Source organism: Geotrypetes seraphini, chromosome 1 (assembly GCF_902459505.1).
Source record: "Geotrypetes seraphini chromosome 1, aGeoSer1.1, whole genome shotgun sequence".
Classification (NCBI taxonomy): domain Eukaryota; kingdom Metazoa; phylum Chordata; class Amphibia; order Gymnophiona; family Dermophiidae; genus Geotrypetes; species Geotrypetes seraphini.
The window spans coordinates 204321732-204343411 of record NC_047084.1 but is presented as its reverse complement, the minus strand read 5'-3'; the positions used below and the strand labels follow the sequence as shown (position 1 = coordinate 204343411).

General features: G+C 45.6%; 1 protein-coding gene across 11 annotated transcripts in view; it reads left to right on the top strand.

Annotated features, from left to right (window-relative positions):
• MICU3 (mitochondrial calcium uptake family member 3) overlaps window positions 1–21680 on the top strand; it is a 217103-nt gene that overhangs the window by 83860 nt on the left and 111563 nt on the right. For all 11 annotated transcript variants that reach the window (XM_033944444.1, XM_033944437.1, XM_033944454.1 and 8 more), the window contains exons 5-6: window positions 775–822; window positions 3153–3235. In XM_033944444.1, the coding sequence (XP_033800335.1) occupies window positions 775–822; window positions 3153–3235 (131 nt within the window). The remainder of the gene's footprint in view (window positions 1–774; window positions 823–3152; window positions 3236–21680) is intronic.

Genomic DNA, 21680 nt, shown 5'->3' with positions numbered 1-21680 from the left:
TTTGTACCACATCGCTTTCTCTATCTCTTCCATACCTACACCCCAGGGCATAGAAAAGAAAAGGAAACCAGATTCCCTGGCTCCCATGCTTTCAACTTTAAAAGGTGCTGCAGTTGCAATCCAGAGGATCCAGTCTGACTCTGGCAGCTTTTAAGGTGGGAGGCATTGGTTCCAGCTTTTACCCAAACCCCACACTCACCTTGTTTCTTTTCAACCTTGCAGTAGTGATTCTACTCATCTTTCTTCTCCTCTAGGGCTAAGCTCGTGCAGCAAGAAGAAGACATGAACACAGTGGGTTACTTCCTCCTCCTGTGCCGACTTACTCACCTGTTTGTGTGAACCGCTGGATTGGGCTCATATTAACACAGTCTGCACAGGAGGAGGAAGTGACCCGCTGTGCAGCAGTTCACTTCCTCCTGGCTACACCTTGGAGGGGAGGAGAGAGGAGCAGAGCCAATGATGCTTGTCTGCATTGAATTCTGCACAGCATGTGCAGAATTCTGTATGGATGAGGAATTTTGCACAAATTCTGCGCTGCGCTGTTGTGCAGAATTTTAAAAATACTTTGTCTAGCAGAATATCAAACTGTATAAAACTAAGGCATTACCATGATTAAAAAATGTGTGTTAGTGTTTATCTCAATAAACCAAGCATGTTTTAATCTGGTTTAAGTAATACAAGCCAAAATGCTCTTTTTCTGATTTAAAAGCAAAAGGTGAAAACTATCTTTGTAGACTCTGCATTATATGACATAAGACTTTTTTCTCTTTCCAGGTGTGATTTCATATACGGAGTATCTATTTCTTTTATGTATATTAACAAGTAAGTATTAGAAAAATAATCAGTGATCTTATTTTAAAAGTTAAGTTTCTGTTACGTCCCTTATGTATGTAGTACACTAGGTGACATTGCTGAAGGGTTAGAAGGAAAAGTTTGCCTTTTTGCAGATGATACCAAGATTTGTAACAGAGTAGACACCGAAGAGGGAGTGGAAAATATGAAAAAGAATCTGCAAAAGTTAGAGGAATGGTCTAATGCCTGGCAACTAAAATTCAATGCAAAGTAATGCATTTGGGGATTAATAATCGAAAGGAACCGTATATGCTGGGAGCTGAGAAGCTGATATGCACAGACGGGGAGAGGGACCTTGGGGTGATAGTGTCTGAAGATCTAAAGGCGAAAAAACTGTGTGACAAGGCAGTGGCTGCTGCCAGCAGGATGCTGGGCTATATAAAGAGAGGTGTAGCCAGTAGAAGGAAGAAGGTGTTGATGCCCCTGTACAGGTCATTGGTGAGGCCCCACTTGGAGTATTGTGTTCAGTTTTGGAGACCGTATCTGACGAAGGACGTAAGAAGACTTGAAGCGGTCCAGAGGAGGGCGACAAAAATGATAGGAGGCTTGCGCCAGAAGACGTATGAGGAGAGACTAGAAGCCCTGAATATGTATACCCTAGAGGAAAGGAGGGACAGGGGAGATATGATTCAGACGTTCAAATACTTGAAGGGTATTAACATAGAACAAAATCTTTTCCAGAGAAAGGGAAATGATAAAACCAGAGGACATAATTTGAGGTTGAGGCGGGTAGATTCAAGAGCAATGTTAGGAAATTCTACTTTATGGAGAGGGTGGTGGATGCCTGGAATTCGCTCCCGAGAGAGGTGGTGGAGAGGAAAATGGTGACTGAATTCAAAAAAGCGTGCGATGAACACAGAGTATCTAGAATCAGAAAATAATATTAAATATTGAACTAAGGCCAGTACTGGGCAGACTTGCACAGTCTGTGTCTGTATTTGTCTGTTTGGGGAGGATGGGCTGGAGAGGGCTTCAATGGCTGGGAGGGTGTAGATGGGCTGGAGTAGGTTTTGATGGAGATTTCGGCAGTTGGAACCCAAGCACAGTACAGGGTAGAGCTTTGGATTCTTGCCCTGAAATAGCTAAGAAGAAAAAATTTAAATTAAATCAAGTTGGACAGACTGGATGGACCATTTGGGTCTTTATCTGACGTCATCTCCTATGTTACTATGTAACGTCAATGGATGATGATCATGCTGATGAAGTGAGGGTTCTTGTGCACGCTAATCAGCGATTAACTGATAGAAAACTGGCAGAGGAATGCAACATCTCCATTGGTTCATGCCACAACATTCTAACAGAGAAGTTGGGGATGTCTCATGTTGCGGCAAAGTTTGTTCCATGGTTGATGACCGATGACCAGAAGAACATCTGCATCATGATCTGTCAGAATCTTCTTGTGCAGGCAAATTAAGATGAAACATTTCTTGATAAAGTGATAATTGGTGATGAGACATTTCGGGCGGGGGGAGCGGGTTCCTTCTTTTCAGGAGGGAGTATGTTACTATGTAACATAGTAGATGACGGCAGATAAAGACCCTAATGGTCCATCCAGTCTGCCCAACCTGATTCAATTTAAATTTTTTAATTTTTTCTTCTTAGCTATTTCTGGGCAAGAATCCAAAGCTTTACCCTGTACTGTGCTTGGGTTCCAACTGCCGAAATCTCTGTTAAGACTTACTCCAGCCCATCTACACCCTCCCAGCCATTGAAGCCCTCCCCAGCCCATCCTCCACCAAACGGCCATATACAGACACAGACCATGCAAGTCTGCCCAGTACTGGCCTTAGTTCAATATTTAATCTTATTTTCTGATCTGTATCTATGCTAAACAGTTAGCACTGGGTATACCTACTTTTGCCTCAAACATACACCTAGTGCTAAAAAATAAGTATTTTTTAGCATGTGGGAAGCGCAGGCAGATCCAAAAACTACCAGAGAACACTTGAGCATGTGTCCGGTAGTGGATTTTAATAAAAGATCCTCTTAAGCCGTAGTGCATTTTTTAGCGCTGACCACGGCGGTAGCAGCTTTGACACTCATAGGAATTCTATGAGCAGCAGAGCTATTGCTGCTATGGCAGATGCTGAAAACAGCGCTATGGTTTTGTAAAAGGGTGGGTTACTTAAATGTCACATGTCAATAATTTATTTCAGGTTCTGTGTTTTAAATAGAATATTACGCCAGTAGTTGCATTTAAAGTGATTTTCACTAACATTCTTGTTTGTGTTTTTGCTTTCTCTGCAACAGCCTTTCATTCATAACTACTACTACTAATATTCGTTTTGAACACTTTGCAGAGCCTCATGCTGGTTTTAAAATAGCATTCAACATGTTTGATACTGATGGCAATCAGATGGTGGACAAAAAGGAGTTCATGGTGGTATGTGTACTGAATGTTAACTTTTGATATGTGGCTCTCAGTAAGTGCTTCCTATTTTTCTGTCAAGTATTTTATATTACCCTTAAATGCTTTTTATCTGTAGAAGCAAAAATACAAAATTCTTGTACAATCCTAATTTATTCCTGGACCAGTGGGTTTTATGCATCTCTGACCACCAGGTACTGTAGAAAGCTTCAGGTAGCTGAAGTCATAATTCCTCCCTGTGCTAGCATATCCTGGAGCATGCCCAGTAGATTCCAGTCTTGCTTTATGCATGCCAAGCCTGTAGCAGCTTATTTTTTCTGCTTGTGTTTTCTTTTGATAGTTTCAGTAATGTTTTCGGTATTTCCCTCGCAGGTCTGCCTTCGTGCTGTGGAGGTTCCCTGCGGGGACATCCTTGCAGTGGTAGATCGCAGACGGGGAACGTCTGCTTCTAGGGGGTTCCCTGCGAGGCAGTAAACCCCCTGGACAGCCTGCAGGACAGATTGAAGCTCCCGGATTGGGAGCTAGCTCATTCCAGGTTTGTCCGCTAGTGGGTGTAGTGCAGGCTGAGCAGTTCCGTGGAGGTGCAACCGGGATCAGAGTTGGACTGCGTGCCTCCACCAGGTGGTTGTGCGATGTATCCGAGGATGGCGGAGGTCACCGGCCATAGTGGTCAGGCTGGTGGGGCAGTCAGAAGACTTGAAATCCAGCTTTATAGCTTCCTGAGGCTTTGGATCTCCCTAAATGCTGTTCCAGCATTGCCTGCATTATCTCCCATTCAGCACAATGGAACAGTGAGTAACAGTGTAACAGCCTGTTTTGAGTGACTTTCTCTGCATGCCCTACCCCCCACCCCCTCTAAAATCCCCAAATTGCTGTTTTCTGGGGATTGCTGTTCCTTTCCTGGGCAATTTTATTGCAAAATCGGCGCCCGGTGGCTATCTTGGATTTTCTCGATTTGAATAAATCTATATTTTTTATAGTTAGGACCTTTGTTTTTTGCTCCAAACTTCAAAGATAGCCTTATCAGGTTGTGATGAATTGATTTCATGCCTCGTTTGTGATGGATGGCTGTCGAATGCGCAACTGTGTTCCATGTGCACTGCGGCCTGCAAGGGTGGCTAAATTTGCACGGAAGCAATGTCTTTCACCTCAGGGGAGACCCTCCTTGAGCCTTATGCCTCAATTTCCACAAAAATTGCATTTGGGGCTCTAGGATGAACGTTGGCTGCGTTTCGGTGAAAGCAAGTATGGTTCCAGAGATAAACCTTATAAGCCCTCCAAGTACTCTTAAGTCTGAAGCGCGCAGGGTGGCTTTCGCTGCAGGAGTCCTCTTTTTCCGTTGGAGCTTATTGCATAGGCGCTGTCAGGCATTCTTTGGACAGAAGTCCATGCCTGTGATCATTCCACCGATGTCTAGGCCGTCCATAGGGACGTCACCACTATTCGGCCCAAGTCTTTCACTTGGTTCCCCAGCAGGAACTACGGAGTGTAAAAAAGCGACGCCTGAGATGGCATTGGGCACTCTCATGATCCCTCTGCTTTTGCAGGGCTGTTCAGTGGCAGCCACTGATGTGGAATGTTTGGAGCTTTGCGATCAGGCTCCATATGGGTCTCGGGACCTGGCTGATGATCTCACAGCACACAGGTTCCTAAAACCTGCTTGTCTGGAGGACATCACAGAAGCTCTGCAGGAATGGACATTGCACTCGACTCAGCCAATCCAGCAGGAATGTTCTCTCATGAGTGAGCAAGAGGCTGCTAACTGCCTCCTTTCCTTGATAATCCAGATGCAGTTTATATCCTGTCAGAGATTTGGGGTAACCCAGAGGGTCCCCTATTTACACTCGGACCATGGCATGGATTTCACATGGTGGGTGGTTTTATTAGGCGCTTTGCTTCTCCAAAGGTGGATTGAGCTGTGTCTCTCTCCCTCCCAACGGAGGAATGGTCCTGAAGGATGTTCAAGACGCATATGGATTTCATCCTTAGAGCCTTTTTTGATTCGGCTGCGGCGGGAGTCCAGGAGGCACCAGCCTCGTCCTTCGTTGCACAGGCGTGCCTCTCCACATTTCACCATGTCCTGTCATTGTGGCACTACTTGATTTGGATTTTCTCATCTCTGGGGTGGATTGTATGGCTGATGCCGTAACTGAAATTCTGAAAGATTTTGCCAAGCTGGGTGCTTCTTCAGTGTCTGCCCGGAGGATGCTGGATCAGGCAGTGGTGTGAGGACTCCTCCTCTGAGGCCACCTTGAACAAGTTTCCTTTTTAGGGACAGCTTTGGTTTGGCCAGGATCTGGATGACCTCATGGCAAGTGTACAAGACTGCAAGTCATAAGCTTGCCCGAGAACAGGCTATGTCCCACCAGGGGTTCGAGGCGGTCTAATTTTAGTCTGTTTGGACGTCCTCACTAGATCAGTGGTCCTTCAAGTCCAGTAGCCCGTTCTCACGGTGGCCAAAACCCAAGGACTAGCAACATTCCATGCTACCTACCGATCCAGGGCAAACAGTGGCTTCCCCCATGTCTATTTTAATAGCAGAGTATGGACTTTTTCTCCAGGAAATTGTCCAAACCCTTCTTAAAACTTCTTAAATCTGCTCTTACCACAACCTCTGGCAATGAGTTCCAGAGCTTAACTATTCTCTGTGTGAAGAAATATTTCCTCCTATTGGTTTTTCCCTGTAACTTGGAGTGTCCCCCTAGTCTTTGTAATTTTTGATGGAGTGAAAATCGATCCACTTGTAATCGTACTCCACTCAGGATTTTGTAGACTTCAATCATATCTCCCCTCAGCCATCTCTTATCCAAGCTGAAGAGCCCTAACCTTTTTTTAGTCTTTCCTCATACGAGAAGAGTTCCATCCCTTTTATCATCTTGGTCACTCTTCTTTGAATCTTTTCTAGTGCCACTATATCTTTCATGAGATAAGGAGACCTGGTAAGGTTGCACCATGGAGCGATACAGAGGCATTATAACATTCTTAGTCTTGTTAACCATCCATTTTTTAATAATTCGTAACATCCTGTTTACTTTTTTGGTCGCCACCACACACTGGGCGGAAGTTTTCATCGTATTGTCTACGATGAAACCCAGATCATTTTCTTTGGCTTTAACCTCCAAGGTGGACCCTAGCATCTGGACTGTGATTCGGGTTATTCTTCCCAATGTGCATCACTTTGCATTTGTCCACATTAAATTTCATCTGCCATTTAGATGCCCAGTCTTCCAATTTCCTAAGGTCTGCCTGCAATTTTTCACAATCCGCTTGCTTTTTGACAACTTTGAACAGTTTAGTGTCATCTGCAAATTTAATCACCTTGCTCGTCGTTCCAATTTCCAGATCATTTTAAGTTAAATAGCACCGGTCCCAGTACAGACCCCTGCGGCACTCCACTGTTTACTCTCCTTCATTGAGAAAAATGACTAACCCTAACCTCTGTTTTCTATCCGATAACCAATCCCTAATCCACAACTGAACTTTGCCACCTATCCCATGTCTCTTTAATTTTCTCAGGAGCCTCTCATGAGGAACTTTATCAAAAGGCATGCAGAGGCGGCGGGAGGGAGATAAAGGAAGGCACAGTTGGCCGGAACAGGAGGTAAGAGGGATCCCTCCTGCCCCAGCCCTACCTCTGGACCACCGGGGATTTTAAAGGTACATGTGGGAGGCGAGAGGCTGGGTAAAAGTTTTTTGAGTCAGCTGGGACAGAAAGTGGGAAGTGATCCCTCCTGTCCTGGCTCACCAGGTCTTACAGGTCTTATAACAGGCCCAGAAGAAGCCTGCTATAGGTCCAAATGGGGGGGGGGGGGGAGCGCTGATCCGAATATAGGCCGAGACCCCCATATTTGGGCTAGTTTTTTGGCCAAAATAATCTCGGCTTAAATTTGAGTATGTATGTAAACTATCATGTGCTTTTCAGAACTCCTCTTTAATCACACTTGCTCAGCTCTTTTTATATTGGCATATATAGATTTTGATGTACTGTTCTTGTATATTTGTTTTTATGAGGATTCCTGATGAAGACCTGGTAGCTAAACATAGCCCTTGTTGAGTTCACTTCAATCCAATGTCGCTTCTCTTATAACCATATGCCTTGGATCAACCTTCCATCAAGCTGGTTTTATTTTCTCTTTTCTTCCACTGAGACAAAGTAGTCAGTAAAATTTGTTTTGTTCTACTCATCCTGGTCCATCTATGTTGGTTATTCCCACTTTTTTTTTCTGGAGCTTAACTTAGCATTAATTTAGGAGCTCAGCTTTTTTGAACAAGACCTTTATTATTTTTAGATATGCAGAAACAGATATTTTACAAACATGCTCAAAGAGTGATATTAGCATGCAGTATAGATAATGTGACCATACGTCTCGTTCTAAACGAGATGTCCCGTTTTTAGATCCGTTTTTAGATCCGTTGTCCCCATGCACAGCTTTGGGACGCCGAGAGCATCCCGAAGCTGTGCTTAGGGACAATGGGACAGGCGATCGTGGAGCCTGGGCTGTCTTCCTGCTTCCCCACCTGCTGCTGCCACAACTGCTGGAAGGGAAACGTCAGGCACTAGCCCACAAGCCTTCTCCCTGACATCAATTCTGATGTCGGAGAGAAAGTTCCAGACCAGCCAGGCAGCAATTGGCTGGCCCAGACCTTCTCTTTGACGTCAGAATTGATGGGGAGAAGGCTTGTGGGCCGGCACCTGAACCTTCCTTTCTTGCATTTGCGGCAGCAGGCGGGAAGCTGCAGTGGGCGGCGGCGGACTAGGGGGGGGTGCAAGCAGAAGAATTGGTGGTAGGCCAGGCTTCAGTGCTGGAGGGAGGGAGGCAGGCAGGCAGGTTGGCTTCAGCGTGGCAGGGAGGGAGGCAGGCAGGCTGGCTGGCTTCAGGGAAAGGAGTGGGACAAAGGCTGGAAAGCAGTGAGGGGGACATAGGAAGGAGAGAGGAAGGAAGGAGAGAGAGAAGCAGAGAAGGGGGGGGCGGGTTTATAAGTAGAAGAAAGACTAGAGAGAGAAAGGCCTGGACCAAAAGGGAAAGACAGGAGGCAGATGCTAGACTATGGGAGGTGCAGACAGAGGGAGAGAGACTCTGAGGAAGAACAGAGAGATGGAAGATCATAACAGATGAGAGAGGGAGAGAGAGGAAGACCTGGAACAAAGGTGGGGGTGGTAGGTACAAAGGAGAACTGACACTGGATTTGGGGAGCGTAACAGAGCGAAAAGTGAGAGAGACCTTGACCCAAAGGGGATGGGGCTGGATTGTGAAAGAAATGTTGGATGCGAAAGAAAGAAATATTGGATGCACAGTCAGAAGGAAGTGCAACCAGAGACTCATGAAATCACTAGACAACAAAGGTAGGAAAAATGATTTTATTTTCAGTTTAGTGATCAAAATGTGTCAGTTTTGAGAACTTATATTTTGCACTATATTTGTCTATTTTTCTATAGTTACTGAGGTGATATTGCATATTTTAAAGTCATCTGCCTTGACATCTTTGAAAAAAAACCCCAAATATAAATAATTAACATTTTCTCTGCATACAGTGTGCTTTGTGGTTTTTTTTAATTTTATGGTTACCATTATGAATTAATAAGATATTGTGTGTACATGAAAAATGAATGGAAGAAATTGGGGGCTGGGCTGGGGCGGAGCTAGGTCAGGATAGGGGGCGGGACTGAAAATGAATAGATATTCCGTTTTGATGAAAAAAATAAATGGTCACGTTAAGTATAGACAAAGAGGCCAAAAAATACTTGCCAAGACTTCATTCACAACATTGTCTTATTTAAATATCTTCCCTAATACATAACCCAATTGCTTAGGACAGCAGTTCCCAAACTGTGCCATGGTGCAACAAACTCCCAGGGGATCGACGGTATAAACCGCCTCCAAAATACTGGCTGGCTGGCTAGCAGGGATGCTCAAGCCCCACCAGCTGAAAAAATCCATTGTCTAAGGCTTGAGCTCCATGCTGCTTGAGCATTGAGGAAGTTGGCAGCATGCTTCAACTGCTGTTGTCAGCACTCCTGCACATGCTCAATTCATGTTGAACTGAGTATGTGCGGGAGTACTGGTGTCAGTGGCTGAAACATGCTGCCAATTTTCTGGTTGCTCAGATAGTATGGAGCTAGGATCTTAGACAGTGGATCTTTTCAAATAGCAGGGCTTGGGCATCCCCACTAGCAAAGGCGGTTCTTATCACTGTTGAGGGCGTTTGGGAAAGGCCTTGGGATGCCATGAACCAATAATGTTGGGAAACCACTGATGGAAGGAAGAGCAGCAAAGACATACTTAGAGATAAGAAAAAAAACTTATGATTTATCAAAGTACAAACTATGATTCCTTTCCCTTTAATGATGAACAGGTCTCCTGCAGAAAAGATGTAACACAAGCTCACTGATACCAGGACTCAAGTTCATCTTGCGTTGAAAGTTGCCCTACACTTTCCTATTGCTAAGCTGGTCTGGCAAAGCAGACATGCTTAAGCTTGGCCAGCGTAGAATTAGGACATGTAAGGATAATTCCTTTAAATGAGTATGAGAATCGTGAAAATATTTTGGAGCTCAAATTTCTCACACAGGGTTGCTGTATAAATGTAAATTTGAGCTGCTATTTGAAGGGCTCTACAGAGATCTGGAGAGATAGTAAGAAATAAATTTGACCAGAATGGGGAGAATAGTCACCATAAAAATTAATTTTCATCGCAGGCTTTATTTGCTCTGCTTCAGCCCAATAGTGCCATTGAAGGTCATAGTGGTTCTGCAAAGGAAGATTTTTGGATTCATTTGGTAGAAACTAGTGCTGCCCGATTCACGATTCGAATCGGTTCACCGATTTACTTTGGGTCAATCAATTCGAATCGATTTAAAACAAACAAACAGCCTCCCGATTCGGTAATTGACCCTCCCCCCTCGCCCCGTAAAGCAGGGGCAGCAGCTCTGCCTCTTGCTGGCCAGCCACTGCTGCACCTGCTTTAGAGGGCGAGGGGGGAGGGTCAGTTGAGAAGTGCTGGTGTCCATCTTCCCCTCTGGCCTCTCGCTGGTGTCCGGTTTCCCTTCTGGCCTCCTGCTGGTGTCTGGCTTCCCCCTTGGCCTCCTGCGTACCATTTACCTACTAGCAGCAGCCTGCAGAGAAGATCACTGGGGCTAGCGATCTCTGCAAGCTGCTATAGGTCTTCGGAGCTGTTTTCTCTGCCACGGTCCCGCCCCTCCTCTGACGTCGGAGGCAGGATCGTGACAGAGGAAACAGCTCCGAAGACCCATAGAAGCTTGCAGAGATTGCTAGTCCCAGCAGTGGCGTACCTAGGGTATGTGGCACCCGGGGCCCATCATTTTTTGACACCCCCCCCATGTAAAAAAAAATATTTTTTGTAATGACCATGAAACGGAATAAATGGTCAGAATAGAAACAGGCAGTGAAAATTTTCTTATATTCCAAACATAACATAACATAAATTATGTCTGAATTGTCATGACATCAGAAGTACATATGGAGTAGTTGCAGGTGATGCTTGGGACAGTTCTGATTGTGTTAGTTCGGTTTTATGTGTTTTTTGAATAGAAGGGTTTTTATTTCTTTTTGAAGGTTTTGCAGTCTGTGGTCGATGTCAATTGGTTGTAGAGTTGGGGGTCGAGTGTTGCAGCTCGAATGGCTAGGAGGTTGTCGAACAGTTTTTTTTCTTTTGACTTTTTGGTTGGAGGGTGTGTGAATGGTGCGTGAGTTCTCCTATGTCTGTTTGAAGTGGATTGAATTATTTAGCTGAAGAAATTAGTTACCCCCTCATCCCACACACATTAATTCTCTTCCATTTTTGTTCCCATTATAAAAAACACTGATAAGTTCCCAGAAAAAAATACATTAAAATAAGAAGTGAAAACAAAGGCCCCTACAGATGAGAACATAACATAAGAATAGCCTAACTGGGTCAGACCAATGGTCCATCATGCCCAGTAGCCCATTCTCATGGTAGCCAATCCAGGACACTAATACCTGGTCAAAACCCAAAGAGTAGCAACATTCCATGCTACCGATCCAGGGCAAGCAGACACTTCCCCCATGTCTTAATAACAGATTATGGACTTTTCCTCCAGGAATTTGTCCAAATCTTTCTTAAAACCAGCTACACTATCTGCTTTTACCATAACTTCTGGCCACTTCATTTTTAAGTTTAGATCTTTCCTTTCAAACAGAGACCTTGCTAGATGTCAAATACAGCACAAGGTAACTTCACATGGACTTAGCTGTGCAGGAAATGTGAATCTCCTCATACACCCACCATATAGTGCAAAAATGTGCAAAGGTCTGTTTTTTTCTTTCAATCACTACATAGCCTAATGCCACCCAAGCAGCGCTGTTACAAACATATTCTGTAGGTCAATGCTAAGGATAACAAAGTTTCCTTCCTTGGACCAGAAGGAGATACTGATAAACCACTGGAAGAGATCCCAAAACAACACCCAAAGACCCACTCAGTGTGTGAACCAGTTGAGTGGAGTGGACTAATTGGGGGGTGGAAATGGGCCCGGAGTTTGCTCATCAGAATTTCCCAGACCACCTCTTCCTCTCAACACATTGACACGCTGCCACCACCACCACTAGGAACACCTCACTGGGTAGGCCAGCTATGCTATAAACTTTATAAAACACATTATTATATTTTCTTATAAAGCACATATTTTAACTGAACTCTCTGACATCCTCAGCCTTTCCATTCACAAAAATAGAAGGAAGAAAAGTTCCCATTTCCTGCTGTCTCATGTCCCCGGCCTATACAATATTTTTTTTCTGCAGACCCTTCAAAAGTCTGACCAAATCCTCGTTTCACTTGCATTATAAAGTACTGAGGATGCCATCTCTCCCCAATCCCAGGTCCTAAAGTCTAAGACAGTAGCGCAAACTAATGCTGCCAGATTCAGGAAAAAAAATTTCGACTCGATTCAGCCTATTGAATTGGTTTTTCAATTTGATTTTCCTGCCCAGTTGGGTGATTTTTTTCAAAACTCCTGGTGGGTTTTATAGCTTTTTCACCCCCTTTGGCTTCTCCTAACCACACTGGCGCTGTGGTGTAAATAAAATAAAGAAACAAAAAGGACTTTTCCTCTCTCTGTTAAATCCTAGCTCACGTTTGCAGTCCAACACCAGCTCTGGCAGGATACACATTTCAAATCTGACATATTATAATCACAAAACAGAAAATAAAATTAATTTTTCTACCTTTTGTTGTCTGGTTATATTTCAAATCTTGTTGGTCCAAGGCTCTGGTTTTCTTCTGATAACTTGCTTGCCAGGGTCTCCTTCTTTCTTCTTTCTGCATGCTAACCATTCATCTGCCAACTCTGTCCTCCCTTTCCATTTCCCTTCCCTCCCCAGGAAGTCTGGTATCTTTCCTTTTTTTCATCTCCCTCCACAGATCCACCTTTTCTTAACTACCCTTTCATCCGGCATCTCTCCCTCCTTCCCCACCACCCCAGAGTCTACCATCTCCCCCCTTTCTTTTCCCAATTACCCTCCTATCCAGTATCTCTATCCCTCCACACTATCCCTTGTGTCCAATTTCTCTCCCTTTCTGTTCCTTCCCTCCCTAAATCCCATGGTCCATCATCTCTCTCCCTCTCCTCTATTTTCAGACCCATTATTTCTTCCTCCCCCCCCCCAAGTTTGGCATATGCACGTCTCTTTGAACACCCCCTTCCCTCCGTGTACTTCTAAACCAGGTCCCCCCAAAGGCCTGTCCCCCCTTAAAGGTCTGCCTGTCCCCCCTTAAAGGTCTGCCTGTCCCCCCTTAAAGGTCTGCCTGTCCCCCCTTGAAGGCCTGTCCCACCCCCTTGTAGGCCTGTCCCACCCCCTTGTAGGCCTGTCCCCCCCCTTGCAGGCCTGTCCCCCCCTTGTAGGCCTGTCTCCCCCTTGAAGGCCTGCCTGCCTGTCCCCCCCTTGAAGGCCTGTCCACCCTTTGAAGGTCTGCACCCCCCCGAAGGCCTGTCCCCCCCTTGAAGGCCTGTCCCACCCCCTTGTAGGCCTGTCTCCCCCTTGTAGGCCTGCCTGCCTGTCCCCCCCCTTGAAGGCCTGCACCCCCCCGAAGGCCTGCACCCCCCTTGAAGGCCTGTCCCACCCCCTTGTAGGCCTGTCCCCCCCTTGTAAGCCTGTCCCCCCTTGAAGGCCTGCCTGCCTGTCCCCCCCTTGAAGGCCTGTCCCTGCACCCCCCCGAAGGCCTGCACCCCCCTTGAAGGCCTGTCCCACCCCCTTGTAGGCCTATCCCCCCCTTGAAGGCCTGCCTGCCTGTCCCTCCCTTGAAGGCCTGTCCCTCCCTTGAAGGCCTGTCCCTCCCTTGAAGGCCTGTCCCCCCCTTGAAGGCCTGCACCCCCCCCGAAGGCCTGCACCCCCCCAAAGGCCTGTCCTCCCCTTGAAGGCCTGTCCCACCCCCTTGTATGCCTGTCCCCCCCCCTTGTAGACCTGTCCCCCCCTTGAAGGCCTGCCCCTCCCCCTTGAAGGTCTGCACACCCCCCCGAAGGTCTTTCCCCCCCCTTGAAGGCCTGCCTCCCCCCTTGAAGGCCTTCCTGTCCCCCCCTTGAAGGCCTATCCCCCCTTGAAGGCCTGCCTGCCTGTCTGCCTGTCACCCCCCTCCCCCTTGAAAGCCTGCCTGCCTGCCTGCCCGCCCGCCCCACCCCGAAGGACCTCTCGCCTCCCTGGCCTCCCCGCACCACCTATGAAGCAGCACTACCTATGCTCCCGGTCTTGCCGTTCAGTCCCCCCCTCCACCACCCCCGAAGGACCGCTCGCCCAACTGACCTTCCTGCACCACCTATGAAGCAGCCGCAGCAGGATCGCGACGTCAGCGATCCCTGCGCTGCTTGGGCGCTGCTTCCTGCGCCGCGGTCCCGCCCCTCCTCTGACGTCAGAGGAGGGGCGGGACCGCGGCGCAGGAAGCAGCGCCCAAGCAGCTCAGGGATCGCTGACGTCGCGATTCTGCTGCGGGCTGCTTCACAGGTGTGCAGGAAGGTCAGTGGGGCGAGCGGTCCTTCGGGGTGGGGGGGCTGAACGGCAAGGCCGAGAGCACCCCCTCTGGCCTGGCACCCGGGGCGGACCGCCCCTCCCGCCCCCCCTTGGTACGCCACTGAGTCCCAGCAATCTTCTCTGCAGGATGCTGCTAATAGGTAAATGGTGCGTAGGAGGCCAGGGGGAACACAGTCCTTCGGGGGATTCAGGCCTTCAGGGGTGGGGTGCAGGCCTTCGGGGGTGGGATGCAGGGCTTCAGGAGGGGTGCAGGCCTTCAGGGGGGACAGACCTTCAGGGAGTACACGGAGGGAGGGAGGGAAGGGGGGGTTCAAAGAGACATGCATATGCCAGACTTTGGGGGTGAAGAAATAATGGGTCTAAAAACAGAGGAGAGGGAGAGAGATGGTGGACAATGGGATTTAGGGGGAGAAGGAACAGAAAGGGAGAGAAGTTGGACACAAGGGATGGTGTGGAGGGGGAATAGAAATACTGGATAGGAGGGTAGTTAGGAAAAGAATGGGAGATATGGTGGACCCTGGTGTGGTGGGGAAGGAGGGAGAGATGCTGGATGAAAAGGTAGTTGAGAAAAGGTGAATCTGTGGATGGAGACGAAAAAAATGAAAGATGCCAGACCTCTGGAGGATGGAAGGGAAACGGAAGGGGAGGACAGAGATAGAAGATGGATGATTAGCACGGAGAAAGAAGGAGACCCTGGCAAGCAAGTTATCAGAAGACAACCAGAGCCGGGGGACCAACAAGATTTGAATAATGACCAGACAACAAAAGGTAGAAAAAATAATTTTATTTTCTGTTTTTTGATTTCAATATGTCAGATTTGAAATGTGTATCCTGACAGAGCTCGTGTTAGACCGCAAACGTGAGCTAGGATTTAACAGAGAGAGTAAAAGTCTTTTTTGTTTCTTTATTTTGTTTACACCACAGCGCCATTGTGGTTAGGAGAAGGCAAAGGGGGTGAAGAGGCTATAAAATAAACTCACAAGGATGTTTGAAAAAAAACACCAAATTAGGTAGGAAAATCAAATCGAATCAAAAAATCGATTCAATAGGCTGAATTGAATCGAATTAAAAAATTTTTTTCCTGAATCGGGCAGCATTAGTAGAAACGGCCACCAAGGGTGACAAAGGAAATATTATATTGCAGGAGCAGTAAAGAAGGGTTGGCCATACCAAATATAGAGTAGTAGTATTTAGTGACTTAACTCATGTAAACATGGGTTTGGAGAGGGGAGAAAAAGGACCAGTATCAGATGAGAGTAAAATAGGCATACGTGGGATCTGTCTTCTTGGAGGAACTGATATGGTTGCCAATAGAATGGGAGGGCTTCAAACAACTGAAGAATTAATACAGTGAGGTATATACGTGATGGGTTGGTGTGAGTCATCTGGGGTCCAGGGCAGAAACCAGGGAATGAGTCTAATTGGTACCATATGCTGTAAAACTCTGCCTTGATGACATAACTCAGCTTTCTCAATTGCCCCTTCTTTAGACTCTAAATCCACATCTTGAAAAAATCCAAACTGGAATTCCAATGGGTAACATTTGGTTTACTGAGGAAGGTGGATATTCTGATCCCCTGCATATTTCTTTGTTCACGTTCTCTCTCCAGTATTATAAAGTTTTGTCAGTCATAATTATGCTGTGTTTTTACTGGAAATATGCCAAGCAATGCAATGAATGTGATACCAAGCTAAAATATAACAAATTACTCGCACTGTGCATCCCATAAAAACTTGTCATGTTTTTTTTCTGTTAAGCTGCTTAATCCATGTTGTTTATCTTTCCATGTTTGAACCTGCACTACAGTTATTGTTTTAATTTAATTACAAAGATGATTGTGCTAAGTCTTGTGTTAAAGTGTATGTAGCTAAAACCCTCCAGTTATAAAACACTTGACATTTTATCATAGTCAGTATAGTTGTGTTCTTCACTGTAGAAAGAAAAGCATAGTCCTATATAAACTGTGCATCCTTTTCTTACTAGATTATATTTGTGAAGCATTACAAATAGGTTAGCTTATCAGATGAAATATACTACTTTTTTTTACATTTGCTGACTTTTTGTTTGCGCACAATCTCTAATTATATGGAGATCTGACAGCAGTATGTAAATGATTCACTTCATGTTTTTAGAGACATAGATTGCATGGAGTATCCCACTTTTTGGAACCCTTTTTGAACCATGTTGATAATAGATGTGAATGAAACTGTTCTATCATAAATGGGGAAAAGAAAGAAAACTGTACAGTGTACTGAAGAGAAGGGACTAAAGGATTAAGCTAAGCGAAAGAGGATGCAGAATGAGGCGAGTCTTTGAGATCTTCTGCGTTGGAAATGAAAGGGAGAAGGCAGCAAAATGCGTCCCCTGTGTAGGGTACTTGTAAAGAATGCTGTGGAAAGGTGTTGCTTCAGAAAAAAGACATGGATGAAATGATCAGATCTCTGTTCTGAAGCCATAATTGAAAAGTGCTGACAGTATGGAAAAGATCTGTGGGTTTGTTTTGCAGCTTTAAGCAGGCAAATGGCTCGGTGTGGAGAGATGATATCTGAGAGTCCCTGGAACTTTATAGAGTACTTGGTGAGATTAGCAGATTGCTAAAGGATATGTATGAGGGAATTTAGGCTTGTATGAGGGTCGAATGTGAAATGCAAGAGTAGACTGAAGTGAAGACAGAAGTCAAGCTAAGCATTGCCATAAATCTTCTAATAAATAGGGAACTAGAAAGGAGAGCCACAAAGGGGAGTGAAGTACAAGATGGTGTACTTGGCCAGGATCAGACTTATGAAGCTGATCTGCTGCCATTCTCAATGGATCTACAATTGATGCCATCATGTTGAGTAAGGGGATTGTTACTAGAGGAAAAAAGCAGGGATTTGAAACAAGTTTTTCAAAACTAAGCTTATAGCTGTAAGATGAGAGTACAAGGGAAACCATTTACGTTGAATGAAGATATTGATAGTAAGAAGAAGGTGAATGTGTCGGAAATGTGTATACTTAGGAGACTGTGTTTAGAGGATACATGACCAGTAGAAAGAAGAGACTTAAGACGATGACACAGAGACCCAGGGCGTTAACAGGATATGACTTAGTTGGAAAGAATATTAAACAAGGAAATAATGAGCAGTAATCGGCTTTCTGTGAGATCTCCGAGGAGTGCAGCGAGACTGACAGAGCACACTATAGAGAACTTGATCTGAATCTGAAATGTGGAAGCATACAAGCTCAGATGCTAGTGCTGAATGCAAAAATTGATTTTTCAGAGAGACACTCAACTATCAGTAGTGTAAGGGAATACCTGTAAACGCCCTTTTTGGTAGGCATATTCTGGAGTTACATAAACTATTTTTGTTTGTTAGGGTCCCGAGGAGTGTCAGGGGGGGAGGGGGGGAGAGGAGGTATGCTCCAGGGTCCTGATAAGGAGCATAACCCTTAGACATCACACTATGGGTTAGTATATTCAAATGTCACAGTCAATGCTTTTTTGTCTTTAATGCCAGCCACTGCATTTAAATTATTTGTGTATGAGGGCTGTTCAAATAGTATCAGACCTTAATTTTTCTGCGTAAACAAATAAAGCTAGGGAGGCGTGGTTTGGTGCATGTATGTAGGTGACCCTAATGCGCATGTTTAAATTTTTTTCCCGCCTACAGAAGCTGTCAGTCGCTGGCAGACCGCCGATGAGTGAGGAAGTGTAAGTGAGCGCCATCCGATTTTAATTTTTGACAAAATGACAGAAAAAGTTGAACAATGCTACTGCATTAAATTTTGTGTAAATCTTGACGATTCCGAAGTGGAAATGATCCTCAAGATTCAACAGGCCTTCGGGGACGAAGCAATTGGCACCACACAGATAAAGGAGTGGTACAACCGCTTCAGAGATAGCCGCACATCAGTGAAGAGTGAAGCACATTCTGGTAGGCCCTCAACATCCAGAAATGAGATCGTCATTGACCAAGTGAGGACCCTGGTGATGCAGGATCATCGAATCAGGGTCAGAGAACTTGCAGACGAGGTGAGCATCAGCATCGGATCCGTTCATCCCATTTTGACTGAGGATTTGGGCTTCAGGAGAATTTCTGCGAAGTTCATGCCAAAGCTGCTAACGATCAAGCAAAAGCAAATCCATTTGGAGATCGCACAGGACATGCTGGAGACTGTGAACAGTGATCCCAACTTCCTCAGCACAGTGATCACTCTTGATGAGTCCTGGGTTTTTGGGTACGACCCTGAAAGGGACCAGATTTCAGTCAAGAGAAGATATCATGCAGAATGCGACGGACCAATTGCGAGCAATCTCAAAAGAGGCGTTCCAGTGCTGGTTCCGACAGTGGCAGAACCGTTGGTAGAAGTGTGTGGCAGACCAAGAGGACTACTTTGAAGTAGATTAGTATAAAATTGTTGTATCTGAATACAAGTATTTTTTATGAATAAAGGTCTGATGCTTTTTGAACAGCCCTTGTATATTCAGCTCCGCTTTCTACAAAAACTGCAGTACTAAATATACACATTTAGCAATGACTGCACTAGCTTTGTGCATAGTGGTGATATTGAGCCCCAATCTGGATAACTATAGCTATATGGGTTATGTAAGAACTGACTTTCCACCGACTTAATAATCTTGTCTACATAGTCAATGATATTCAGTCTCTATCTAGCTATCTGTAGGGTTAGGTGGAATATGCACACTTCCTCAATCTTATTTAGGTGTTCCCTAATTTTGTAAATATTACTCAAACAACTTGGTAGGCACACTGCTCAAACTGTTATGTATCGGTTTGAGTGTGCAAATCTGGGAAGAGGGAGGGAATAGGGGCAGCTCGTGAGTGTTCTTTTAAGTTACGTATGTGCAAGTTTTTATCTTGTGCGCTGATGTGTGCACAATGTAGGCACAGGCATTTAGGCCAGGTTTTCCTTGTCTTAAATGGTGTGCCTAAAAGTTATAATGCATAACCGACACTAAGCGTGATTCCAGTGCAATAGGTGAGACATTCTAGACAGATGGGTAGTGTCCTCATGGCCACATGCCATCTGCAGAAGGCATCCACTCCGGATTTTTTTTTCTGTGCTTCTGCTGTACTTCTTTGTGCTCTCTAGCTCCACCTACAGATTTTTCCTTGTGCATGCATGCCAGCAGAGTGTGGTGTTCTGCTCTCTGTTCTTTATTATTTTATTCTGTGTTTTTAGTCCTTTTTGGGGGGATTCTTGTGCTTGGAGCATTTCTTCAGCTTTGCCTGCATTGAGAACACACAGACTTCAGTCTGTAGCTGACAGGCTAGTTTCTCACCTCCGCCTGACCTGGTGCACGGATAGAGGGGTGCACCTCCGCCCTGTCAGTCCACAAGGGTGGAGGTGCAGTCAGACATAGTGTCCGACTGGCAGCCCGAAAATCAACATTGCTGAGGCATTCCCAGCATAAGGCAGTGATTCTCTGATCCAACTACTTTGAGAGCTGAGGCAGGCTGCAGCACAGTTCCACAAACAGGTCACACTGAGAAAAAGGCTGTCACAGCCTGTGAGGTGAATCAGGGGAGGTCTGAAAAGTCGGGTTTTCAAGATTTATGCATGTCTCCATGTGTTCCCCCACCTGAAAAATCCTAAAATCACAATTTTTTTATTTTGGTAAGTGTGAAAAATATTGTGATTTTGGTATGAATTTCATAGTGGTGGTCATCTTAGATTTTTAGTGATCTTTTTTTCAAAAGCTCCCCGCTTCTCCAGAACTGCAAGTTTTGTCTCAAAACATATTGGGATGGAATCCTTGGGCTCTCCTGATATGAATTCTTGCTGTGAATTCTTGCCAGGATTGCGCAAATTTAGTGCCTCAAAAGCTTTCTTGTGCCCACGTGCTGTGTGGCATGCCTGGGAGAGGCGGCAGCGTCCAGTTTAGCCTCTCTTCTGTTGAAGCAGGTGATAAAATGCTCGGCTAGCTTGGTGGGGCGGCCTTCTTTATTTTGGGGGCTTGGCATGGCTACTACTTCCCGTGCGCCTGGCCAAAGAAACGCAAAGTTGAAGTCATCAAAGGGTGACTATGCCCCAGGAGTAGGAGGCTTTCTCTGAATTTATTAAATATTTGTGGAATGAATTTCAAATCCGGTGTTCTTCCCCTGCACTCAGCCTCAAATGCACCTATTAGTGGCATAGCTTCTAAGGACGCATCATCCTCTCAGTCAACCACTTTTCCTGCACTGCCTGATCCTGATCTGGAGATCCTGCTGATGATGACCAGCTTGCTGACCCCTTATTTACAGGCGCAGCAATTCCCATGACAGGAGATCAGGGACTGTGTGCTGGATCTGTGGATCCCTTGGGGATTCCGGAATCTGGGGATGATCCACAGTTCTGTGTTTAAGTCTGCGGCTTTACCGGATCTTATTGCAGAGTCTTTGCAGGAGTTGAATTTACTTGCTCAGCCAGCTCCGTCCACTTCTTTTTCCTGGCTTTGTGGTGTGTGCTTGCAGTCTTCCACCTTTCCCTGGCACCTTGATATGAGCATTCTGATTTCAGAGCAATTTGATTCTCCAGAAGGTGCTCTTAAGATAGCGAGAGCCAAGTCTCACTTTTATTCTCTGGTACAGGAGTGCCAACTGCGTCTTGGTAAGTCTACGGTGGATTCTTTGGTTGTGAAGTTGAAGGTGCTGTGGTACTTAAAAATATGCAGGACCGCTGTGTGGATGTGGTCCTCCAGAGACTTTTTGATGTAGCTGCTTTAGGCATAGTAACATAGTAACATAGTAACATAGTAGATGACGGCAGATAAAGACCCGAATGGTCCATCCAGTCTGCCCAACCTGATTCAATTTAAAATTTTTTTTTTTTTTTTCTTCTTAGCTATTTCTGGGCGAGAATCCAAAGCTTTACCCGGTACTGTGCTTGGGTTCCAACTGCCGAAATCTCTGTTAAGACTTACTCCAGCCCATCTACACCCTCCCAGCCATTGAAGCCCTCCCCTGCCCATCCTCCTCCAAACGGCCATGCACAGACACAGACCGTACAAGTCTGCCCAGTAACTGGCCTAGTTCAATCTTTAATATTATTTTCTGATTCTAAATCTTCTGTGTTCATCCCACGCTTCTTTGAACTCAGTCACAGTTTTACTCTCCACCACCTCTCTCGGGAGCGCATTCCAGGCATCCACCACCCTCTCCGTAAAGTAGAATTTCCTATCATTGCCCCTGAATCTACCACCCCTCAACCTCAAATTATGTCCTCTGGTTTTACCATTTTCCTTTCTCTGGAAAAGATTTTGTTCTACGTTAATACCCTTTAAGTATTTGAACGTCTGAATCATATCTCCCCTGTCTCTCCTTTCCTCTAGGGTATACATATTCAGGGCTTCCAGTCTCTCCTCATATGTCTTCTGGTGCAAGCCTCCTATCATTTTCGTCGCCCTCCTCTGGACCGCCTCAAGTCTTCTTACGTCTTTCGTCAGATACGGTCTCCAAAACTGAACACAATACTC